Here is a 21,021-nt window from a genome sequence, read left to right as displayed (position 1 = left end):
TTTTTTTTCGTGTTTATTTTACTTCGTTTCTTCCGAATTTCAACTATTTGCCGTAGAAATTAAACACAATCAAGCACTCACCGGTGAGAAATCCATTACCGTCTGATAGCTGACGCGACGCTTGCGATTCCAGCGGTCAGCTGTGTTCAAATGGTTCAAATGGCTCTGAGCACTATGGGACTTAACATCTATGGTCATCAGTCCCTTAGAACATGGAACTACTTGAACCTAACTAACCGAAGGACATCACACACATCCATGCCCGAGGCAGGATTCGAACCTGAGACCGTAGCGGTCACGCGGTTCCAGACTGTAGTGCCTAGAACCGCTCAGCCACTCCGGCCGGAGGTCAGCTAGGGTAACGTCTGTTAGCGTCATGTACTCGTACATAATAATATTTCATTTTCAAACCTTTTTGTACGTCATTTACGATATGACTGTTATATATTTGATTCGAAAGCTTGGATGTATTTAAATTCTACGGTAAATAGTTGAACAATCTGAAGAAACGAAGTAAAAATAACACTGATAAAAAACACGTAAGATTGGGATTGATCTGAAGTCACCTGTTTCGTAAGCAATGCGCTTCACCATTATGCTACGCCGATAACGACGAACGTAGCACTGAATAAGGTATAGAGTGCTATCGGAAAAAATTTCGAGACCATTTTCTCCTTTCCTAAGGCCCACTCAGGCGACATATTTAAGGCACGTGATGTGGAGACCCACCTCCTTCTACACACGCAATATAGGCGAAATCGGCGTGTCCCGATTGGCGACCTCCCCTTGTGAGACGTGAAATACTAATTTTCATAGATTTAACTTTTACATACTTTAATATAACGAAATATCTTCTTAAAAATTTTCATCCCCTACTTCACCCCCTTAGGACTGAATTTCCAAAAACAGGAAACACATTCTTTTCTTTAAATTTCTAACAAAGAAAGCATTCCGTCTTCAGGCCACGAGTGGCCCACCGGGACCATCCGACCGCCGTGTCATCCTCGGTGGAGGATGCGGATAGGAGGGGCGTGGGGTCAGCACACCGCTCTCCCGGCTGTTACGATGGTTTTCTTTGACCGAAGCCGCTACTAATCGGTCGAGCAGCTCCTCAATTGGCATTACGAGGCTGAGTGCCCCCCGAAAAATGGCAACAGCGCATGGCGGCCGGGATGGTCACCCATCCAAGTGCCGACTAAGCCCGACGGCGCTTAACTTCGGTGATCTCACGTGAAAACACAATTCCAAAAACAATAAAACATGTATTTTTTTTAATTTCTAACCGAGAAGGCAAATACCAGTTTTCATAGATGTAGCTCTAAAATGTTTTAGTAGTACTTTAAATTATTTATTTTCAAATAGTTTCACCCCTATTTTATCCCCTTAGTGAATGAATTTCCAAAAATACTGAAACACTTATTTTTTATTTGTGATTGAGAAACCAGATATCGACTTTCGTAGTTCTAGCTTTTAAATTGCCTTAACAGCGTCTTATTTTCAAAAAGCCTTTCATCTGCGTAGGAGTGGAATTTCCAGCAGTCCTTTCTTAACGAACTTCCAGCACGCTAGAGTAGCTTCGGTCAGCAGCATCTGTTAATCAATAGAACGAGAAACTATCCAAAAGTCGCAAATTTTACTTTTTATTCACTCGATGACTAGTTTCGGACCGAGACCCATATTCAAATCACCGTAACATAGTCGAAAATGGCGTTCCTAAAGATGTCAAAAATGCACAACGAACAGTTACAGCGCAGTGTAAGGATGTTTGAGTTTTTAATTTTTGAGGTGTTGTGGTTTTGGTTTTGTTTTTCGTAGCTGTAGGTGTTGGTTTTTTCGTATAAGAAGTAATAGTTGAGCTATATAGGTCATGGGAAATGACCGATTCCAATTTTAGTTTTTTTATATGTAGGTATAGGTGTTTTGGTACCGTCCGCTGTCGTCAATGGAAATGTCTGATTCCAATTTCGTAGTTTTTCTGTAGGCGTTGGTGTTTGGGAGTCATCAGTTGCCTTTGACCTATATAGGTCAAGGGAAGTGTCCGATTCCTGTAGGTTTTGTAATTTTTTTTGTTCGCCATCTCGTGTGTTTTGGGATCATGGTGTGTTTTTTTACTGTTATATTTAGCTTGTCCCCTTCCTAAAAGCCCCAGCCGACCGGGGTGACCGAGCGGTTCTAGGCGCTACAGTCTGCTCTTATTTGCAAAAGAAAAAGATCCTCTTCCATCATGACAATGCACGGTTGCACACCTGCACAGTTTCGATGGACAAAATTATGGAATTCGATTTATTGTAATGTCTACTCTATTCGTCGGACTGGGCTCTGGCTCCGCCGGACGACGGTTCACATTCAATGAGGAGGTCATCACCCAGACAGATACCTGTCTTGCAGAACTTACGAAATCCTACTTCTTTGACAACTTAAACAAACTGGAGCAACGCTTGGAAAAGTGCCTAGAGTTTAGAGATAAAAAGGGATTACGTTGAAAAATAAAAAAAATATACTGAATAAGTTGTTTTTCTATTTTCTTCGAAGCACTTATTGAACGATCCTCGTATATCTGCACACGCTGTGTAACTCATTGCAGCTGATTGCTATAATTTATCTGTAGAATAAAAAATCCGCTTCAGTTTCCAGTAATTTCTTATTTATTGCGCGACCGGTTTTGAAGCATAAAGCTTCAGCTTCAGGTGCCACCAACTACGAACAAGAATAGTGCTTGCTAGCGTACTATGGGTCGACATATCAAAATGAAAGCTACACTCGTGAGAAGTGATGTACTCAATTATCGGAACACAAGTGCGTGGCAGTCGGAGGGGAAGGGGGTGGAGGTCATACCACGTCAAACAAACGCTTGGGTCTGGAACAAAAACGAGCTTTGGGGGAGGGCTCTGGTTTCTGGGCCGGCTGGACTAGCCACTTTCGTGTCGTGCTGTCCATCTGTGGTTTGCTAGTCCTATACGTGAAATCAGTTAGTTATTTATTTACATTTCTATTGACTTCGTTTCTCTCCAGAACTCTCCCCCAATGTTTGCGTTTTTGTTCCAGTCCATGAGCTTGTTTGACGAAGGTGTAACCCCAGTGACTGGCTGGCTCGATCTCCACACAGTTATGTTCCCATAATTATGTGATTATGTTACTTTTCATAACTGTACCTTTCATTTTTGTATGTCAACCCCATTGTACTTGTACACTAGTAGCCCCTATTCTTGTTCGCTTTGTTAATAAACTAGACATCTTCACCTGTACCATTATTCTCTGGAGTACTCAATTATCCATGTCAGTGTACTCGAGACCAGGCAACATCTACATCTATATCTACATCCACATCTACATGGTTACACTGCAATTCACACTTAAGTGCCTGTCAGAGGGTTCATCGACCATTTTGATACTACCTCTCTACCATTCCACTCTCGAATAGCGCGTGGGAAAAAGGAACACATAAATCTTTCCGTTCGAGCTCTGATTTCTCTTATTTTATTATGATGATCATTACACCCTACTTAGGTGGCTGTCAACAAAATATTTTCGCATTCGGAAGAGAAAGTTAGTGATTGAAATTTCGTAAATAGATCTCTCCGCAAAGAAGACCGCCTTTGTTTCAGTGACTGCCGCCCCAACTCGCGTATCAATCAGTGACACTCTCATCCCTATTGCACGATAACACGAAACGAGCTGCCCTTCTTTGCACTTTTTCAATGTCCTCCGCCAATCCTACCTGGTAAGGATCCCACACCGCACAGCAGTATCCCAGCAGAGGACGGACAAGTCTAATGTAGGCTGTCTCTTTGTGGCTTTGTCGCATCTCCTAAGTGTTCTGCCAACAAAGTGCAGGCCCCGTTTCGCCTTTCCCACAATATTATCTATGTGGTCTTTCCAATTTAAGTTGCTCGTAATTGTAATTCCTAGGTATTTAGTCGAATTGACAGCCCTTAGACTTGCACGATTTACCGTATACCTAAAATTTGCCGGCCGCGGTGGCCGTGCGGTTCTAGGCGCTCCAGTCCGGAGCTGCGCTGCTGCTACGGTCGCAGGTTCGAATCCTGCCTCGGGCATGGGTGTGTGTGATGTCCTTAGGTTAGTTAGGTTTAAGTAGTTCTAAGTTCTAGGGGACTAATGACCACAGCAGTTGAGTCCCATAGTGCTCAGAGCCATTTCATTTTCAACCTAAAATTTACGGGGTTTCTTTTAGTAGCTATGTGGATGACCTCGCACTTGTCTTTGTTTAGTGCCAATTGCCACTTTTTGTACCATACAGAAATTATCTCTAGATCATTTTGTAATTGGAATTGATCGTCTGATGATTTTACTAGACGGTTAGTTACAGCGTCATCTGCAAACAATCTAAGGGGGCTGCTCACATTATCACCAAGATAATTTATGTACATCAGGAACAGCAGAGGGCCTATGACGCTACCTTGAGGAACCCCAGATATCACTTCTGTTCTACTCGATGATTTACCGTTTATCAGTACGAACTGTGACCTCTCTGAGAGGAAATCACGGATGGCCGTATCGCTCAAATAACTAGTTTTCGGTCATATCGTTTTCTTTTTCCAAGCCAGTTTAATCTGATTGTTGAAACCGCTAAAAATGACCGTTTCTCAAATAACCGATTTTCGCTTTTTTATTCCTATTATTTCCTATAGTAAACGCAGAAGTCGAACAAAGACTGAAAAAATTTTAACTCTCTCAGTGTCAAGATACATGGAATCAAAACAATACGTTAAATAGGCAAATAAAAGAAAACTTAGCCCATTCACCTTACACTGATTTTCTCGAAAAGTGATTAAATGGGTGAATACGACAAAAATTCACCATTATTTTTTTAAACTCTGCACAAGAATCGTATTGTAATCGCGGGTCATAGCACTATTTGCATTTAACGAATAGTCGGTGCTAAAGGGTGAAAACTGAGGATCAAGAACTCTACTCATTATGTTAATTTGTCCGTTTTCAATGGCTACAAGCATATAAAGGCATATTGTGCTGACACCGGCTACTTTCTATTTTTATCGTAAACTATGAATGAATTGTAGTAAAGTTTTTAATTTATTGTTATTACCATAATTTCCTGCCTCTTTTATTGCTTCACGGAAATGTCAGATAAATCTATAATTTTTTTAAAGCAAATGAAGCATTATACTTCATTGCTGCGTCACTTCGCAAAAATATTTCCAGGCTAGGGTTGGTGTCATTCTGTTACAACATATGTGCAGCCACTACAGCAAGAAACTACAGTATAGACCGGACGGGGGCCAGTCTTGTACACAGCACTGTACACGCTTAACTTAAGCTGTGACACAACGGCAACACGGACATTATCGTCTCAGTGATGCTGTACCAATTCTTACGCCATGTTTCTGACACTCGTTTCTGTCGGCATTGTTATGAAGATAACACTGATCGCTTTTCCAACTTTCTAGAATACCGCAATATTTGAAACCAATGCAGATTTTACGAATAAATATTACTGCTTTTTCAAAAAGGGTCTGTGGAAAACGAAAAATTTTAGTATTTCTACTATGGCCAATTGATCTTTCGGTTTATTTACTCGCTTATTAGAAAAAAATGACATACACATCCTATAACCGAAACCAAACAAGTACCGAAAAATATCAGTTATTCAGAACTTAAATAACGATATCGGTTTTAACCTTGGTGTACAGATCACTGTGCACCACGTTGTACTAAAGTGTATTTTATTTTCGGACGAGAGGGCAGCGGTAGATCTGTTTCTATTTTTGGTGACATTGAAACAAATGTTGTTAGAGTTTCAAGGTTTTGCGATCCGTCCAGTTTGTTTACGTTTTAGGGATATGGCCTTAATGTGTCAACAGGGTGGCCGGCCCACCCAGGTTTTTTGTAAATGGTCAGCCAGTCACATTTCACTGTACTTTTGTTTTACATCTTCTGTGGTTTTATTTCTGTTTTAATCCCGTCTATAGCACCTTTCACCCTTCTCCGTTGTGTTAAGGCCTCAGAGATGGAGTGATCGTGTGCGTTAAAACGTATGAAGTGAGAGTGAGTGAATGAGTGTCATTTCATAGATTTCCTCCTCGTGACAATAATTCTAGTCGTTTTACCTAGATTCGTTTCTTTTAATATGTGTAAGAGAGCTGATAACCTCAGCGTTGAGCGCCTGTAAGCTCCAAAAACACACACACATACAGACACACACTCCGTTTCAGCCGGTCGGTTTTCCCCATCCCAAGTCGGTGGTGGCACCTGAAGATAAAGCTTTATGCTTCGAAACTGATCGTGCAATAAATTAAGAAATTACTGGTAACTGAAGCGGACTTTTTTTGTTCTATAAATACGTTCCTCCCAAGGGAAAGTCCCCATCGCATTCCCCTCTGATTTAGTGGTAAGATGACCCCGTGGATAGCCCGGCAAAAAATGAACACAGATCAAGCATGAAAACAGGAAGAAGGTGTACTGAACTGTGAAAAAAGAAGCAAAATAGAAACAGTGAACCATCCAGGCTCAGGACGTGCAACATCGAGCTAATTTGAACAGCCTCGACGCCGTGGTTATGTGGTCACAGTGTTGGACTGTGTAGGGGGAGATGGGTGCTCAAATCTCCCTCGGACCCCTTTTTTTCGCAAAATTCTGAACTGGCCGTCCGATCACTGACGTGTCTCATCGCTGTATCGATATCTGTGTCTTTGTCGTGGTGTAACGTCTATTTGCAACAGAGAGTTGTAATGCAAGGACCTCCAGACGAACCTCCTATTTGTTCTACACAAGTACCACATGTTATGTATGACTCTTGCTTTCCGTTTTGGAAATTTCAACTCTTAAATTCCTTTGTTGTAACAGAGTTTACATCTGCTTATTTGTTGTTTTCGTTTCTGTGAGAAATCTATGCGACCTCTCGTCGCCTGCTCTCACTAATCATCACATTTACTTACGACGGGAATATATTCTTACGACATGACTCATTTTATATAACCCATTTATAGTAGACCGGCCGGTGTGGACGAATGGTTCTAGGCGCTTCAGTCTGGAACCGCACGACCGCTACGGTCGCAGGTTCGAATCCTCCATCGGGCATGGATGAGCGTGATGTCCTTAGGTTAGTTAGGTTTAAGTAGTTCTAAGTTCTAGGGGACTGATGACAGCTGTTAAGTCCCATAGTGCTCAGAGCCATTTGAACCATTTATACTATGACAATTGCCAAGACTACAGAAGGAGGACAGACATATCACTAACCGGACAGAAAGTTTGTAATTTTGTGAAAAAAACGGAACGAGGGCGATTTGAAGACGTTTCTACCCCTTCCCCTACCCCGTGATCACATAACCACGACGCCGTGGCTCTATAAATGCGTTCGATGTTGCACATCTTGAGCTTGTGTAAGTAGGCTGTTTAGGTTTTTATGGTGATTACACCACGTAGCGCTCTGTATGAAAATCACTGACTGTGCTGTGTGCAATCTTTGGCTGGTTGGCATTGTTGGAATATTCGCTATTGTAGTGTTGGGCAGTTGGATGTGAATAGCGCGTAGCGTTGCGCAGTTGGAGGTGAGCCGCCAGCAGTGGTGGATGTGGGGAGAGAGATGACAAAAGTTTTGAGAGCGGACGATCTGGACGTGTGTCCGTCAGAAAAAGGAAATTTGTAAAAAAAATGGCTCTGAGCACTATGGGACTTAACTTCTGAGGTTATCAGTCCCCTAGAACTTAGAACTACTTAAACCTAACTAACCTAATGACTTCACACACACCCATGCCCGAGGCAGGATTCGAACCTGCGACCGTAGCGGTCTCGCGGTTCCAGACTGTAGCGCCTAGAACCGCACGGCCACACGGGCCGGCGGAAATTTGTAAGACCGGATGTCATGAACTGATATATGTATTATGACTTTTGAACACTATGAAGGTAAATACATTGTTTGTTCTCCATCAAAATCTTTCATTTGCTAACTATGCCTATCAGTAGTTAGTGCCTTCAGTAGTTAGAATCTTTTATTTAGCTGGCAGTATTGGTGCAAGCTGTATTGCAGTAGTTCGAGTAATGAAGATTTTTGTGAGGTAAGTGAGTCATGAACGGTATAAGTTATTGTTAGTCAGGGCCATTCTTTTGTAGGGATTATCGAAAGTCAGATTGCGTTGCGCAAAAAAATAATCTTGTGTGTCAGTTTACTGTTGGTCAGAATAAGTAAAGAGTGAAATGTCTGAGTACGTTCAGTTTTGCTCAGCTGTTTGAAAATCAAATAACGTAAGAGGTTTACCAGCATTGTCATTCTTAATTTTTCTAAGGTGATGTTACACTTGGACTGTTCCCTGTTTCTATTTTGCTCCTTTTTTCACAATTTAGCACACACTCTTCCTGCTTTCATGTTTGATCTGTGATCATTTTTTGACGGGCTATCCACTGGGTCATACTACCACTAAGTCTTTGGGGGGTGCGATGGTGAGTTTCCATTGTCAGTTGTGGAGATCAAATATTATGCTTAAATTTAATTTTGAAGCGAAGTAGTAAAGTACGAGAGAGTGTGTGGAGAGTACCGTGTGTTGTGCTACAGGTACGAGTGCGACGCAACAGCCATTTCCTGCGACGTGGGCTGGTCGCCGTCCGGAGACCGCCTTCGCTACAGCCTGCCGTCGCTGTTGCTGGCAGACCTGCTGCCCGCCGCTCTAGCGTGAGTAGCTGCTGCCCTGCTCCACTCCACTTCACTACGCACTCTGTCTATTCGCTCGCGCACACCGCCTCTCCTCCCCTCCAACCCCTTGGCTGCGCGCCCTACACTCTCGGACCGTTTTTAATCTGCGCCGGCAGCCGCGCGACATCTGCGTTATATACGTGCGGATGTTTTGACTTATACACGACGCTCCGGGGCCAATAAGCTGAGGTTATCTTCGCCGCGGCGTCGGGTTTCTGCCACTTCTGAAACGCACCAGTTGCTCCTCACTTTTGCCTCGTCTGTGTCACGCTCGTTCCCGCTTCTGCTACTAAGATTAGTAAACCGACACTGGCCTCCCGTACGTGCCTGCTTCCTAGAAATTACCGGCGCAGTTCCTTGCTTACGAAGCATCTGACGCTGGTGTTTATTTCAGCCGGAATGCGGCGTTCGCTTGCACCAGTCACACGACGGTATAGTAGAACGTCCGTGGTGTGGCAGGGCTGCATTATTTAGGTTCTAAGTACACTTACTATTCGACGTATTTACCTTTCAGAACAGGGCGCTGTATTCGGTATCGGATACTGTAAACCTACAACAGCTACAGCCAAGTTAATTTCACTGTTTGTTGTAATATCTACCAGGAGCTCTCGAGGATTGTCTGGTTGCCAGTAGCTTGTTGCTTGTTTAGCACCAGCTAGGGGACATGCGCATGGAAATTAAAAGGTTAAACATAGAATGAGATATTCATTCTATGTTCATTCTGTAAACATCCTCCAGGCTGTGGCTAAGCCATGTCTCCACAGTATCCTTTCTTCCAGGAGTGCTAGTTCTGCAAGGTTCGCAGAAGAGCTTCTGTGAAGTTTGGAAGGAAGGAGATGAGGTACTGGCAGAACTGAAGCTGTGAGGACGGATCGTGAGTCGTGCTTGGGTAGCTCAGTTGGTAGAGCACTTGCCCGCGATAGGCACACAGCTTCAATCAGTCAGGAAGTTTCAAGATTAAACGTGTTGTGGAATGTTGTTCCCCAGCTTCGACCAACAGTATTTACTCAAGTCAGCTCAATTGTACCATGTATCTTACATTGAGCTGACAAAAGTCATGCGATAGCGATATGTACACATAAAAGTGGCTGTAGCATCGCGTACAAAAGGTATAAGAAGGCAGTGTATTGGTAGAGCTGTCATTTGTACTCATGTGATTTGTGTGAATAGGTTTCCGACGTTATTACAGCCGCACGACGGGAGTTAAAGCACTTTGAACGCGAAATAGTGGTTAGAGATAGATGCATGAGACATTCCATCGGATATCGTGCCGGCCGCTGTGGCCGAGCGGTTCTGGGCGCTTCAGTCCAGGACCACGCTGCTGCTACGGTCTCAGGTTCGAATCCTGCCTCGGGCATGGATGTGTGTGTGAAGTCCTTAGGTTAGTTAGGTTTATGTAGTTGTAAGTCTATGGAACTGATGACCTCAGAAGTTCCATAGTGCTTAGAGCCATTTGAACCATTTCGGATATCGTTAGGGAATTCATTATTCCGAGATCCACATTTCAGGCATAACCTCTCACCACGGACAACGCAGTGGACGAGAGCCTTCGCTTAAAGAGCGAGAGCAGCGTCGTTTGCGTAGAGTTGTCAACGCTAACAGACCAGCAACACTGCGTGTAATAACGGTAGATATCCATACAGGACGTACGACGAACGTGTCCGTTGGGACACTGCGACGAAATTTGGCTGTAATGGGCTATAGCAGCAGACGACCGACGCGAGTGCCTTTGCTAACAGCACCACATCGCCTGAGCCGTCCTTCCTCGGCAAGTGACCATAGCGGTTGGACCATAGACGACTGGAAGACCGTTCCCTGGTCAGATGAGTCCCGATTTCAGCTGGAAAGAGCTGATGGTAGGGTTCGACTGTGTGGTGCAGACCCCATGAAGACATGGATCAAAGTTGTCAACAAGGCACTGTCCAAGCTGGTGATCGCTGCATAAACGTATGCGCCATGTAGTGCGGAATTATCGTTTAATTTAGCGGCGACTAAAGTGCGCGTCATTTATGACGGCGGCCGAGTTTAGGTTCGTTCTGCGCATCTGACGTCACAAAACACAGTCAGCCAATGAACAGAGAGCGACGTTGCCAGAGCTCGACTGCAGTGCAGAGCACAGACAAGTGTCTTCAGTTTTAGAAACGTTCAGTCATAAATAAAGTAATTGAACGAAACCAATGTCTTGATAGCAGACTTTCTTTTACAGAAAGTTTGGATAAAACATTCTTTATACCAGTTGCTTCATATTCTATTAATTAATTAAACCAAACAAGCAATAAGCCTCCTAATTCAGGCGATAGCAAGGAAAGGTGTTTGTATCGTTCTCACTAACCGCTTTTTCGCAATAAGGAACAGCGGTAATTGATTATTTCCTATTGTACTTCGACGAAACGTGAATAATTCATAATCATACCAACAATGTTTGTCGGTATTTCGCGTGATAGTTTAAAGACTTCCGGGAGATGTATTGAATGATGAACTGCGTTAGCGTAATGGTTAAAGTGTATGGCTGCTATAGTTCAATCCTTAATCGGTGCTTAATATTTTCGTTATTTAAAAACAATATCTAAGTGTCTTACTTCATGAATTTTATTCGTTTGAATGTAATTTTTTGAAATTTCTAGTGGCAACTAAAATCGACCATACGGAAAGTATAAGCTATAGACTTTTACCTCTGTAAACTCTTCAAAATTTCGTGCAATGGTTTACTACATCTAATGCTGCACAATAACTGCGTTGAACATCGAAACAAAATTAAGTCATTTATGGGGGGAAGGTATCCGTCAAGAAGATGAGTAAAAATCAAATTTTTGGGCCAAATAGTTTTTGTGAAATCGAATGATAAATTGTGTCAAAGCAGTCGAAACACCATGTGTCTGCACAGGCGGGCAGTGCAATAATGACAAAATCGCGCACATCGCGGAATGCGGGGAGCACGTCTCTGTAGCAGCGAAAGGGTTAATGCGGCCGTGGTGGCTTTACTTCGTAAACTGTGCGCTCCCCCCTAAACGTGAGTTTGCGAACTATACTATGGCGCTGCTTCTCTTGGCGCGTACAACTGGCAACGCAGCAATCTCCCGCGTCTGGGCGGGCATGCGCGAAACGCCAAGATAAAAGAATTGAACTATAGAACTGAAGTGGATGCGCACTGCTGCTACCTAGAGGGAACCGTGTAAAACTCGAGAGTAATTCACAGGCATACCAACACTGTTTGTCGGTATTTTGCGTGAGATTTTAAAGTCCTCCGTCAGATGTATTGAATGACGAGCTGCGTTAGTGTAATGGTTAAAGTGTACGGCTGCTAAGTGGAAGGTTCTGAGTTCAAACCTTGATCGGTGCTTAATATTTTCTTTATTTAAAAACAATTTCAAGGTGCTTACTTCATGAATTTTATTCGTTTGAATGTAATTTTTTGAAATTTGTAGTGGCAACTAAAATCGACCATACAGAAAGTATATCTCTGCAAACTCTTCAAAATTTCGTGCAATGGTTTACTACATCTAATGCTGCACAATAACTGCGTTGAACATCGAAACAAAATTAAGTCATTTATGGGGGGAAGGTATCCGTCAAGAAGATGAGTAAAAATCAAATTTTTGGGCCAAATAGTTTTTGTGAAATCGAATGATAAATTGTGTCAAAGCAGTCGAAACACCATGTGTCTGCACAGGCGGGCAGTGCAATAATGACAAAATCGCGCACATCGCGGAATGTGGGGAGCACGTCTCTGTAGCACCGAAAGGGTTAATGCGGCCGTGGTGGCTTTACTTCATAAACTGCGCGCTCCCCCCTAAACGTAAGTTTGTGAACTATACTACGGCGCTGCTTCTCTTGGCGCTCACAACTGGCAGCACAGCAATCTCCCGCGTCTGGGCGGGTATGCGCGAACCGCCAAGATAAAAGAATTGATCTATAGACACTTCAACAAGAGCAACAAACAACAGGACTAGCGTTGCCACAGCTTAACAAATAGCCTGTAGTCCCCTAATATTACATCAATGCCCGTTCCCAACTGGCCATGGTTGATTGGCTAATGCAGATGGGTGCCTTCATTAACTGCTTACACAACATTACTGATTCACGTAATTTATTAATAAGAGTTCACTGAAAAACAAATCTGAAAACACTTCATAGAAAGGCTGGTTAAATAACTGTTCTTTTGATTAATCGGGTAATAAATTCTCAACCAATAACAATAGCAAACAACATCACTTCCAAATAAAAACTTACAGAATCGTAATGGCGGAAAGATACGTTACAAACTTCAAAACTCACTTTCATTTTACATGCAGATATAAAAACGTCGAAACTCACAGTTAGCATATTTGTCAAATTCCAGTATGTATTACCCGTTGAACTACAGCGGAGAACTGACAGTTTCAAATCTGTCCAATGAGAAATCCTGATAACAGAAAATTATGTTCACAAATAAGAAATATAATAACTTTATGACAACGTCCATCCGGCACTGGCCACACTTTTACACAATCGTAAACTCCATTGAAGAGTGACAGTTACTGCTCAATCTTCACACATTAAGTAAACTAACACCGCAGAAGTCACTGAAGGTTAATACACGTACGCCAGCCGGGGTGGCCGAGCTCTTCTAGGCGCTACAGTCTGGAACCACGTGACCGGTCGCAGGTTCGAATCCTGCCTCGGGCATGGATGTGTGTGATGTCCTTAGGTTAGTTAGGTTTAAATAGTTCTAATTTCAAGGGGACTGATGACCTCAGAAGTTAAGTCCCATGGTACTCAGAGCCAATACACCTACCGTATTCCACGGTTTCTTCTCCAATATCATGACATCCTTATTGTGGGCGAACATGCTATACAGCACAGCATGTTCAGGTTGGACCCTCGCTGTCTTGTTTATCTGCTGTGGCAACACACCCACAAACGACATCGGCCGCAGCTCGCCCTAAATTCCGCCCATACAATTGCACACCCCCGGCTTATCGTTCCACAACAGCGTTGAATTCCCAAGCGCCTCGGTTTGGTTGGACCATAAGGACCCCAACACTCTGCCGTTCTGTCCTTCTCGCTCGGTACTCTCCAACCCTCCTCTCCTCGTCGCCAGAGAGCCACTCGCCGCCAACTCGGCGCCTCAGTATCTCTGGCGAGGCCAATATCGACTTTAACACTCGCGGCCGAAACACAATCGTGCCGAAAATCGGCACAATTTTTACATGGAATGAACTGGGTCATCTTGTCTAATTGAACGATCAATGACTGGAAATGTCTATGTTCGACTACTTGCAGCCATTCATGGACTTCGTGTCCCCAAACAATGATGGAATTTTTATGGATGAGAATGCGCCATGCCCCCCATCCACAGTTGTTCGCGATGGGTTTTGAGAACATTTTGGACAATTCGAGCGAATGATTTGGCCAGCCAGTTGGCCCGACATGAATCCCATCAAACATTTATGAGACATAATCGAGAGGTAAGTTCGTTCACAAAATCCTGCACTGACAATTCTTTCACAATATTATGAGTGGCTGTAGAGGCGGCGTGGCTCAGTGTTTCTGCAGGGGACTTCCAACGACTTGTTGAGTCCATGTCATGACGAGCTGCTGCACTACACCAGGAAAATGGAGGTCCGACTCGATATTAGGAGGTATCACATGACTTTTGTCTCCTCAGAGTGTAGCTGGTACATCAGTTCTACACCTACATTCTGGCTACCTACACTTAGCACACACCATCCCTATCTGTGTAGCATCAAAGTGCACTTGTACGGGAGTACAGTAAACCACAGAAAAATTCTCACCTCCTAGCTCATGTAGACTTTCCAGCCACCAGTAAAGGAAGATTTTGCAGTCGTCCCCCCTCCTGGAAGCTGCGACGATGTTATTTCGCAATGGCTTTAATAATAATTACTACTGGAGAAACACATGACAGGTACTGCTACGACAGAACCATTTAAGATGCTGTGACCACGTCACCTGTCCTTGAATTGCCACGCAAGATCTGGTCGGTTCTCAATTGAATAAGAGCCATCTTTCGCAGGAGTGTCAATTCTCCGCACCGGTGGAAGAAATAACTTCTCCAAGCTGTGACGGTGGCGTTGAAAAGTAGGCTGTTCACCATTTAGTTCAAGATGTTGTCTGACAGGCTTCCCTGGCGATTCAACAACATTTCTGTTGATGACAGATATATCTATAGACTACATTTGCGTCCTAGATAGTAGCTTGTTGGTTGGTTGGTTGGATGGCTTGGATAGAAAGGGACCAAATTACAGGGCCATCAGTCCCTATTAGTTTGTAACATGAGGTAATTGTAAATAGTAATTTTTAGTTTTGCATCCATATGCTAAATAAATTCACCGTTTGTTTGATGACGACAGTCGCTTTAAACTGAAGGGGTAAGGAGAAATATCAGTTTAGTCATTTTTAGGTGGAAATTGAGTTTTTGGCTCCAGTTTTTGCTCACTGATATAGTTTCCACTGGTAGATCGTAAGGGAAACTGGTTGGGAGTGACTTGTGTGTATTGATATTCCTGCTACACTATGAAGAAACGAGGAAAGTCTAGCATGAGACTGAAAGAAGCAGTAAGTCATCCCTTCTGCGACGCAGGACAGAACACACGTTAAGCTTGCGACGTGTCATTGTTCGCTGCTGTCGGGTTGAGCAGTCACTTTGTTCGTAAGAATGACCCCATTCTTTGTTTCTTGCATTACGGTATTGTTTTGTCTACCAATGTAAACGTGTTTAAAGTGTTTTGTGGTGCCTGCTCAGAAGTGGCTCCAAAGATCGATAAGCGAATAAAGTAAAAGGGCAGAAGACTGGTCATCAAACGGATGTTTCTAAACATTAAAACCAAACAGACATAAGGTAGAGTAAATTTCTTTTATTTCTATCTATGCTCATAAAGCGTTTGTCCTTAGACCACCAGTTTCGATCAGCGATGACCATTCTCAGATATGCAGCAAAACACGGGTAAACCAAATACAGCTAGTAGACAATCTGCATCTTAAACCGATGAAATTTGCGATAAGGAAAGTTCTTCTTACATGCATGTGGAAACAAGCGCATAAAATATGACGGGCATATCTGTTTTAGAACATGTTTTAATATAACGAAGTCATAGTGAAACCATAAAAAATACACATATAATCAGCTTAGGATTGTAGAACATAATTATTTGAAATATAGTATAAACTAGTCCACAGTGGTAGTGCAGTCAGCTTGTTAACAACACTGCTGTTCATAAAGAACTGCGGTACAGTAGCCACAAAATATGTTTGTAAGCTCGTTAGATGTCGCTTATGCCTACACAATTATCGTAAATTACACAGTAATACAAAAGTCAATAAAATAAACAGGTGCTGTAGGTAATATAGTTGGCTGATAAGGTGAATAAGTTATTACAGTAATAAAATGTAATGAATTGAAACACAAATGGGTCAAATTTTAAAATTATTAAAAAGGAAATGGTTAAGTGAGAATATGTGATTTTGGATTAGAAATAATAAAATGCAGAAGAACAAGCTTGAGGAGATAACATAATAGTATAAGAATTGTAAAATAAAATAGATGAAACAAAAGATTAAGTAGACTCATAGGCGAGAAGTGCTCGGAAGAACTTAACCGCCACAGGGTCTCTCCCGTGCTCCGCGACACACCGTGCCCTGAAAAGTTCGTAAACCGTTTACACTTCATGTTTTCTGCAGCGGGCAGTTCCTTCGTAAACCCGAAAAAAACTATTTTGCTATTTTTTTGTACCAAAACCGAGCCACGGATTCCAAGACGGCTACACACAGCAGATGGCTAAATTTTTTAACGATATATTCCTAAGATTACGATCTCCAACAACTTTTGAAATTTTCTTCATATCTTTATCCGTTTCCGAGATACAGGCGCTCAGTAACCCAGCTATTATCCGTTATAATCGAGAAACACCCCCGCCCCCCAAAAAAAACATGGTTTTTGGCTACCAAAACCGAGTCGCGGGTTTGAAGACGGCTCTGCACAGCAAAAGGACGAAATTTTTACGGTATATACCTAAGGTACCGATATCTAACAGTCTTCAAAATTTTCTTGATATCTTTTTTTCCGTTTCCGAGGTAAAGAGGTTCAAAATTACCCTACTTCTACACGTAAAATACGCTCGTAAGATACGCACGTAAACTCCGGTATGAGGCGAAATCTAACTAACAAATAATCTCAGAAAATTGCTCAAATATTAACAATATCTTCTATAGTATTTTTCCAGAAGTACCATGTTCCCGTTTTCAAAAAATTTTGTCCGTTATCGGAAAACACCCCAAAAACATGATTTTTGTGTAGCAAGGCTGAGCTGCGGATTCCAAGTCGGCTATATACAGCAAATGGCTGTAACCTTTACGATATATTCCTAAGATCCCTGTCAATTCAACTTTTTTTGTGTGTTGACTTCACGTTAACGCAACTTTAAAGGCCAACAGTCTTGTTTCACAGTCGCCAGTGAGACGTACCACGACACCTTGATGCGTTTTTGGAACCACTCTGCCATTCTGAAGGTGGCAGGGGTAAAATACAGGGAGCGAAAGGCTATTTACAATTTGTACAGAAACCAGATGGCAGTTATAAGAGTCGAGGGGCATGAAAGGGAAGCAGTGGTTGGGAAGGGAGTGAGACAGGGTTGTAGCCTCACCCCAATGTTATTTAATCTGTATATTGAGCAAGCAGTGAAGGCAACCAAAGAAAAATTCGGAGTAGGAATTAAAATCCATGGAGAAGAAATAAAAACTTTGAGGTTCGCCGATGACGTAATTCTGTCAGAGACAGCAAAGGACTTGGAAGAGCAGTTGAACAGAATCGATAGTGTCTTGAAGGGAGGATATAAGATCAACATCAACAAAAGCAAAACGGGGATAATGGAATGTAGTCGAATTAAGTCGGGTGATGCTGAGGGAATTAGATTAGGAAATGAGACACTTAAAGTAGTAAAGGAGTTTTGCTATTTGGGGAGCAAAATAACTGATGATGGTCGAAATAGAGAAGATATAAAATTTGGACTGGCAATGGCAAGGAAAGCCTTTCTGAAGAAGAGAAAATTGTTAACATCGAGTATAGATTTAAGAGTCAGGAAGTCGTTTCTGGAAGTATCTGTATGGAGTGTAGCCATGCATGGAAGTGAAACATGGACGATAAATAGTTTAGAAAATGGTTCAAATGGCTCTGAGCACTATGGGACTTAACTGCTGTGGTCATCAGTCCCCTAGAACTTGGAACTACTTAAACTGAACTAACCTAAGGACATCACACACATCCATGCCCGAGGCAGGATTCGAACCTGCGACCGTAGCGGTCGCGCGGTTCCAGACTGTAGCTCCTAGAACCGCTCGGCCACTCCGGCCGGCCAAGAGTTTAGACAAGAAGAGAATAGAAGCTTTCGAAATGTGGTGCTACAGAAGAATGCTGAAGATTAGATGGGTAGACCACATAACTAATGAGGAGGTATTGAATAGGATTGGGGAGAAGAGAAGTTCGTGGCACAACTTGACTAGAAGAAGGGACCGGTTGGTAGGACACGTTCTGAGGCGTCAAGGGGTCACCAATTTAGTATTGGAGGACAGCGTGTAGGCTAAAAATCGTAGAGGGAGACCAAGAGATGAATACACGAAGCAGATTCAGAAGGATGTAGGTTGCAGTAGGTACTGGGAGATGAAGCTTGCACAGGATAGAGTAGCATGGAGAGCTGCATCAAAGTAGTCTCAGGACTGAAGACCACAACAACAACACTGCCTATACCGTTACTCGGAAGCTACTCTCGTAAACACTGCGCTACGGTGCTGTTTGGTAGCACGTGTTGCAGGTGACGTGTAACGACGGTGTGCTGGTGTTCGCAGCGTGACGTGCTCGTGGCGGTCTCTGCGTGCCGGCAAGTCTTGGTGCCTGCACCAGGAGCCAGCCTCCGCCGCCGCCGACCAGCGCTCCTTCTGCAAGGTAACCGACGCGACCACTCTCTCTGCACGATACGCCCTTTCCCCAGACATGCTACAGAGTGTATCAAAAAGAATCATCCGATTTAAAAAAAATCAAAACTATTATGTTATTTGAGATATGTGCGTGAACAACGTACTGTTGGAAAGAGCAAACTCTCGAGTTCTACACGGTTCCCGCTAGGTAGCAGCAGTTCGCGTCCACTTCAGTTCTATAGTTCAATTCTTTTATCTTGGCGTTTCGCGCATGCCCGCCCAGACGCGGGAGATTGCTGCGTTGCCAGTTGTACGCGCGAAGAGAAGCAGCGCCATAGTATAGTTCGCAAACTCACGTTTAGGGGGGAGCGCACAGTTTACGAAGTAAAGCCACCACGGCCGCATTAACCCTTTCGCTGCTACAGAGACGTGCTCCCCGCATTCCGCGATGTGCACGATTTTGTCATTATTGCACTGCTTGCCTGTGCAGACACATGGTGTTTCGACTGCTTTGACACAATTTATCATTCGATTTCACAAAAACTATTTGGCCCAAAAATTTGATTTTTACACATCTTCTTGACTGATACCTTCCCCCCATAAATGACTTAATTTTGTTTCGATGTTCAACGCAGTTATTGTGCAGCATTAGATGTAGTAAACCATTGCACGAAATTTTGAAGAGTTTGCAGAGGTAAAAGTCTATAGCTTATACTTTCCGTATGGTCGATTTTAGTTGCCACTAGAAATTTCAAAAAATTACATTCAAACGAATAAAATTCATGAAGTAAGACACTTAGATATTGTTTTTAAATAACGAAAATATTAAGCACCGATTAAGGATTGAACTATAGCAGCCATACACTTTAACCATTACGCTAACGCAGTTCATCATTCAATACATCTCCCGGAAGTCTTTAAACTATCACGCGAAATACCGACAAACATTGTTGGTATGATTATGAATTATTCACGTTTCGTCGAAGTACAATAGGAAATAATCAATTACCGCTGTTCCTTATTGCGAAAAAGCGGTTAGTGAGAACGATACAAACACCTTTCCTTGCTATCGCCTGAATTAGGAGGCTTATTGCTTGTTTGGTTTAATTAATTAATAGAATATGAAGCAATTGGTATAAAGAATGTTTTTTCCAACCTTTCTATAAAAGAAAGTCTGCTATCAAGACATTGCTTTCGTTCAATTACTTTATTTATGACTGAACGTTTCTAAAACTGAAGACACTTGTCTGTGCTCTGCACTGCAGTCGAGCTCTGGCAACGTCGTTCTCTGTTCATTGGCTGACTGTGTTTTGTGATGTCAGACGCGCAGAACGAACCTAAACTCGGCCGCCGTCATAAATGACGCGCACTTTAGTAATAATGGTGTCGGAACAACAGAAAGCATTTTGTGTTCTATGTTTTGCACAGAGCGGGTCTGTAATAACTGTTCAGGGTGACTTTCGCACTAGGTATGGTGTGGATACTTCTACAGCACAGAGCATTAGACGATGGCATGAACAATTCCGAGAAACAGATTCTTCGTGTAAAGACAAATCGCTGGGCTGTCCCCGAGTGTCTGACAAAGACGTCGAACGCATCCGCCATAGTTCCACAAGGAGTCCGCACAAATCCGTTCGCCGTGCAGCTCGACAGCTCAGCATGCCCCCGAGGTCCGTCTGGCTTGTGTTGCGTCGACGTTCACACATGAAACCGTACAAAATTCAGCTATTGCAGACTTTTAGTGAAGGTGACAAACAACAACGTGTGGAGTTCTGCAACTTCGTTCTTCGCAAGATGAAGGATGACGGTTTCCTTCCACGCTTAAATGGAAAGGTGAACCGTCATAATGCGAGACAATGGTGTATGTAACAACCACGTGAAGTTGTACAACCTGAGAGGAACTCTCCAAAAGTTAATGTGTTTTGTGCAGTTTCACGGGAAAATGTGTATGGTAAATTTTTCTTTGCCGAGAACACTGTTACAGGGAGCACGTATCTCGATATGCTTGAGAAGTTTCTTTTCTCACTATTGGAGACTGATTCGAACGACTTCATTTACGAACAGGAAGGGGCACTACCACACTGGCATCTGGAAGTGCGGAAATTTTTAAACTGAAAGATTACTGAACGATGGATCGGTCGCACTCGACCAAATGATTCAGCCTTACATTATTGCAGTCATCGGACCTAGCTGCATGTGAATATTTCTTGCAGCAGCTTAAAAGAGTCTCTGTCACCAACAACAATGAATGAACTGAGACATCGCTTAACAGCGGCTGTGGAAGCTGCAACGCAAGACATGTTCGCTGGAGTGCGGGAATAATTTGAATACCGCATTGACATACGCCGTGCATCTCAAAGGGGGCATATTGAACACCTATGAAAATGTATGAAAAAAAAAACTTTTGAGTTTCCTGTTCATCAAACAACAAAATTCATTGTATATGTTTA

At 42.9% G+C, this 21,021-nt stretch overlaps 1 protein-coding gene and 1 long non-coding RNA gene across 2 annotated transcripts in view; one reads left to right on the top strand and one right to left on the bottom strand.

Annotated features, from left to right (window-relative positions):
• The window catches only part of LOC126263680 (uncharacterized), a 164,037-nt gene extending 155,367 nt beyond the window's left edge, over positions 1 to 8,670 (bottom strand). The window contains exon 1 of the long non-coding RNA XR_007546888.1: positions 8,511 to 8,670. This is a non-coding gene — a long non-coding RNA (uncharacterized LOC126263680). The remainder of the gene's footprint in view (positions 1 to 8,510) is intronic.
• The window catches only part of LOC126263679 (visual pigment-like receptor peropsin), a 152,978-nt gene that overhangs the window by 91,863 nt on the left and 40,094 nt on the right, over positions 1 to 21,021 (top strand). Inside the window, exons 5-6 of the mRNA XM_049960801.1 lie at positions 8,528 to 8,644; positions 18,503 to 18,599. Of these exons, the coding sequence (XP_049816758.1) occupies positions 8,528 to 8,644; positions 18,503 to 18,599 (214 nt within the window). The remainder of the gene's footprint in view (positions 1 to 8,527; positions 8,645 to 18,502; positions 18,600 to 21,021) is intronic.

This window comes from Schistocerca nitens, chromosome 6, assembly GCF_023898315.1.
Source record: "Schistocerca nitens isolate TAMUIC-IGC-003100 chromosome 6, iqSchNite1.1, whole genome shotgun sequence".
In the NCBI taxonomy this organism is placed as follows: domain Eukaryota; kingdom Metazoa; phylum Arthropoda; class Insecta; order Orthoptera; family Acrididae; genus Schistocerca; species Schistocerca nitens.
Note: the sequence above shows the minus strand (reverse complement) of the source record. Positions and strands in the feature narration are given on the sequence as shown.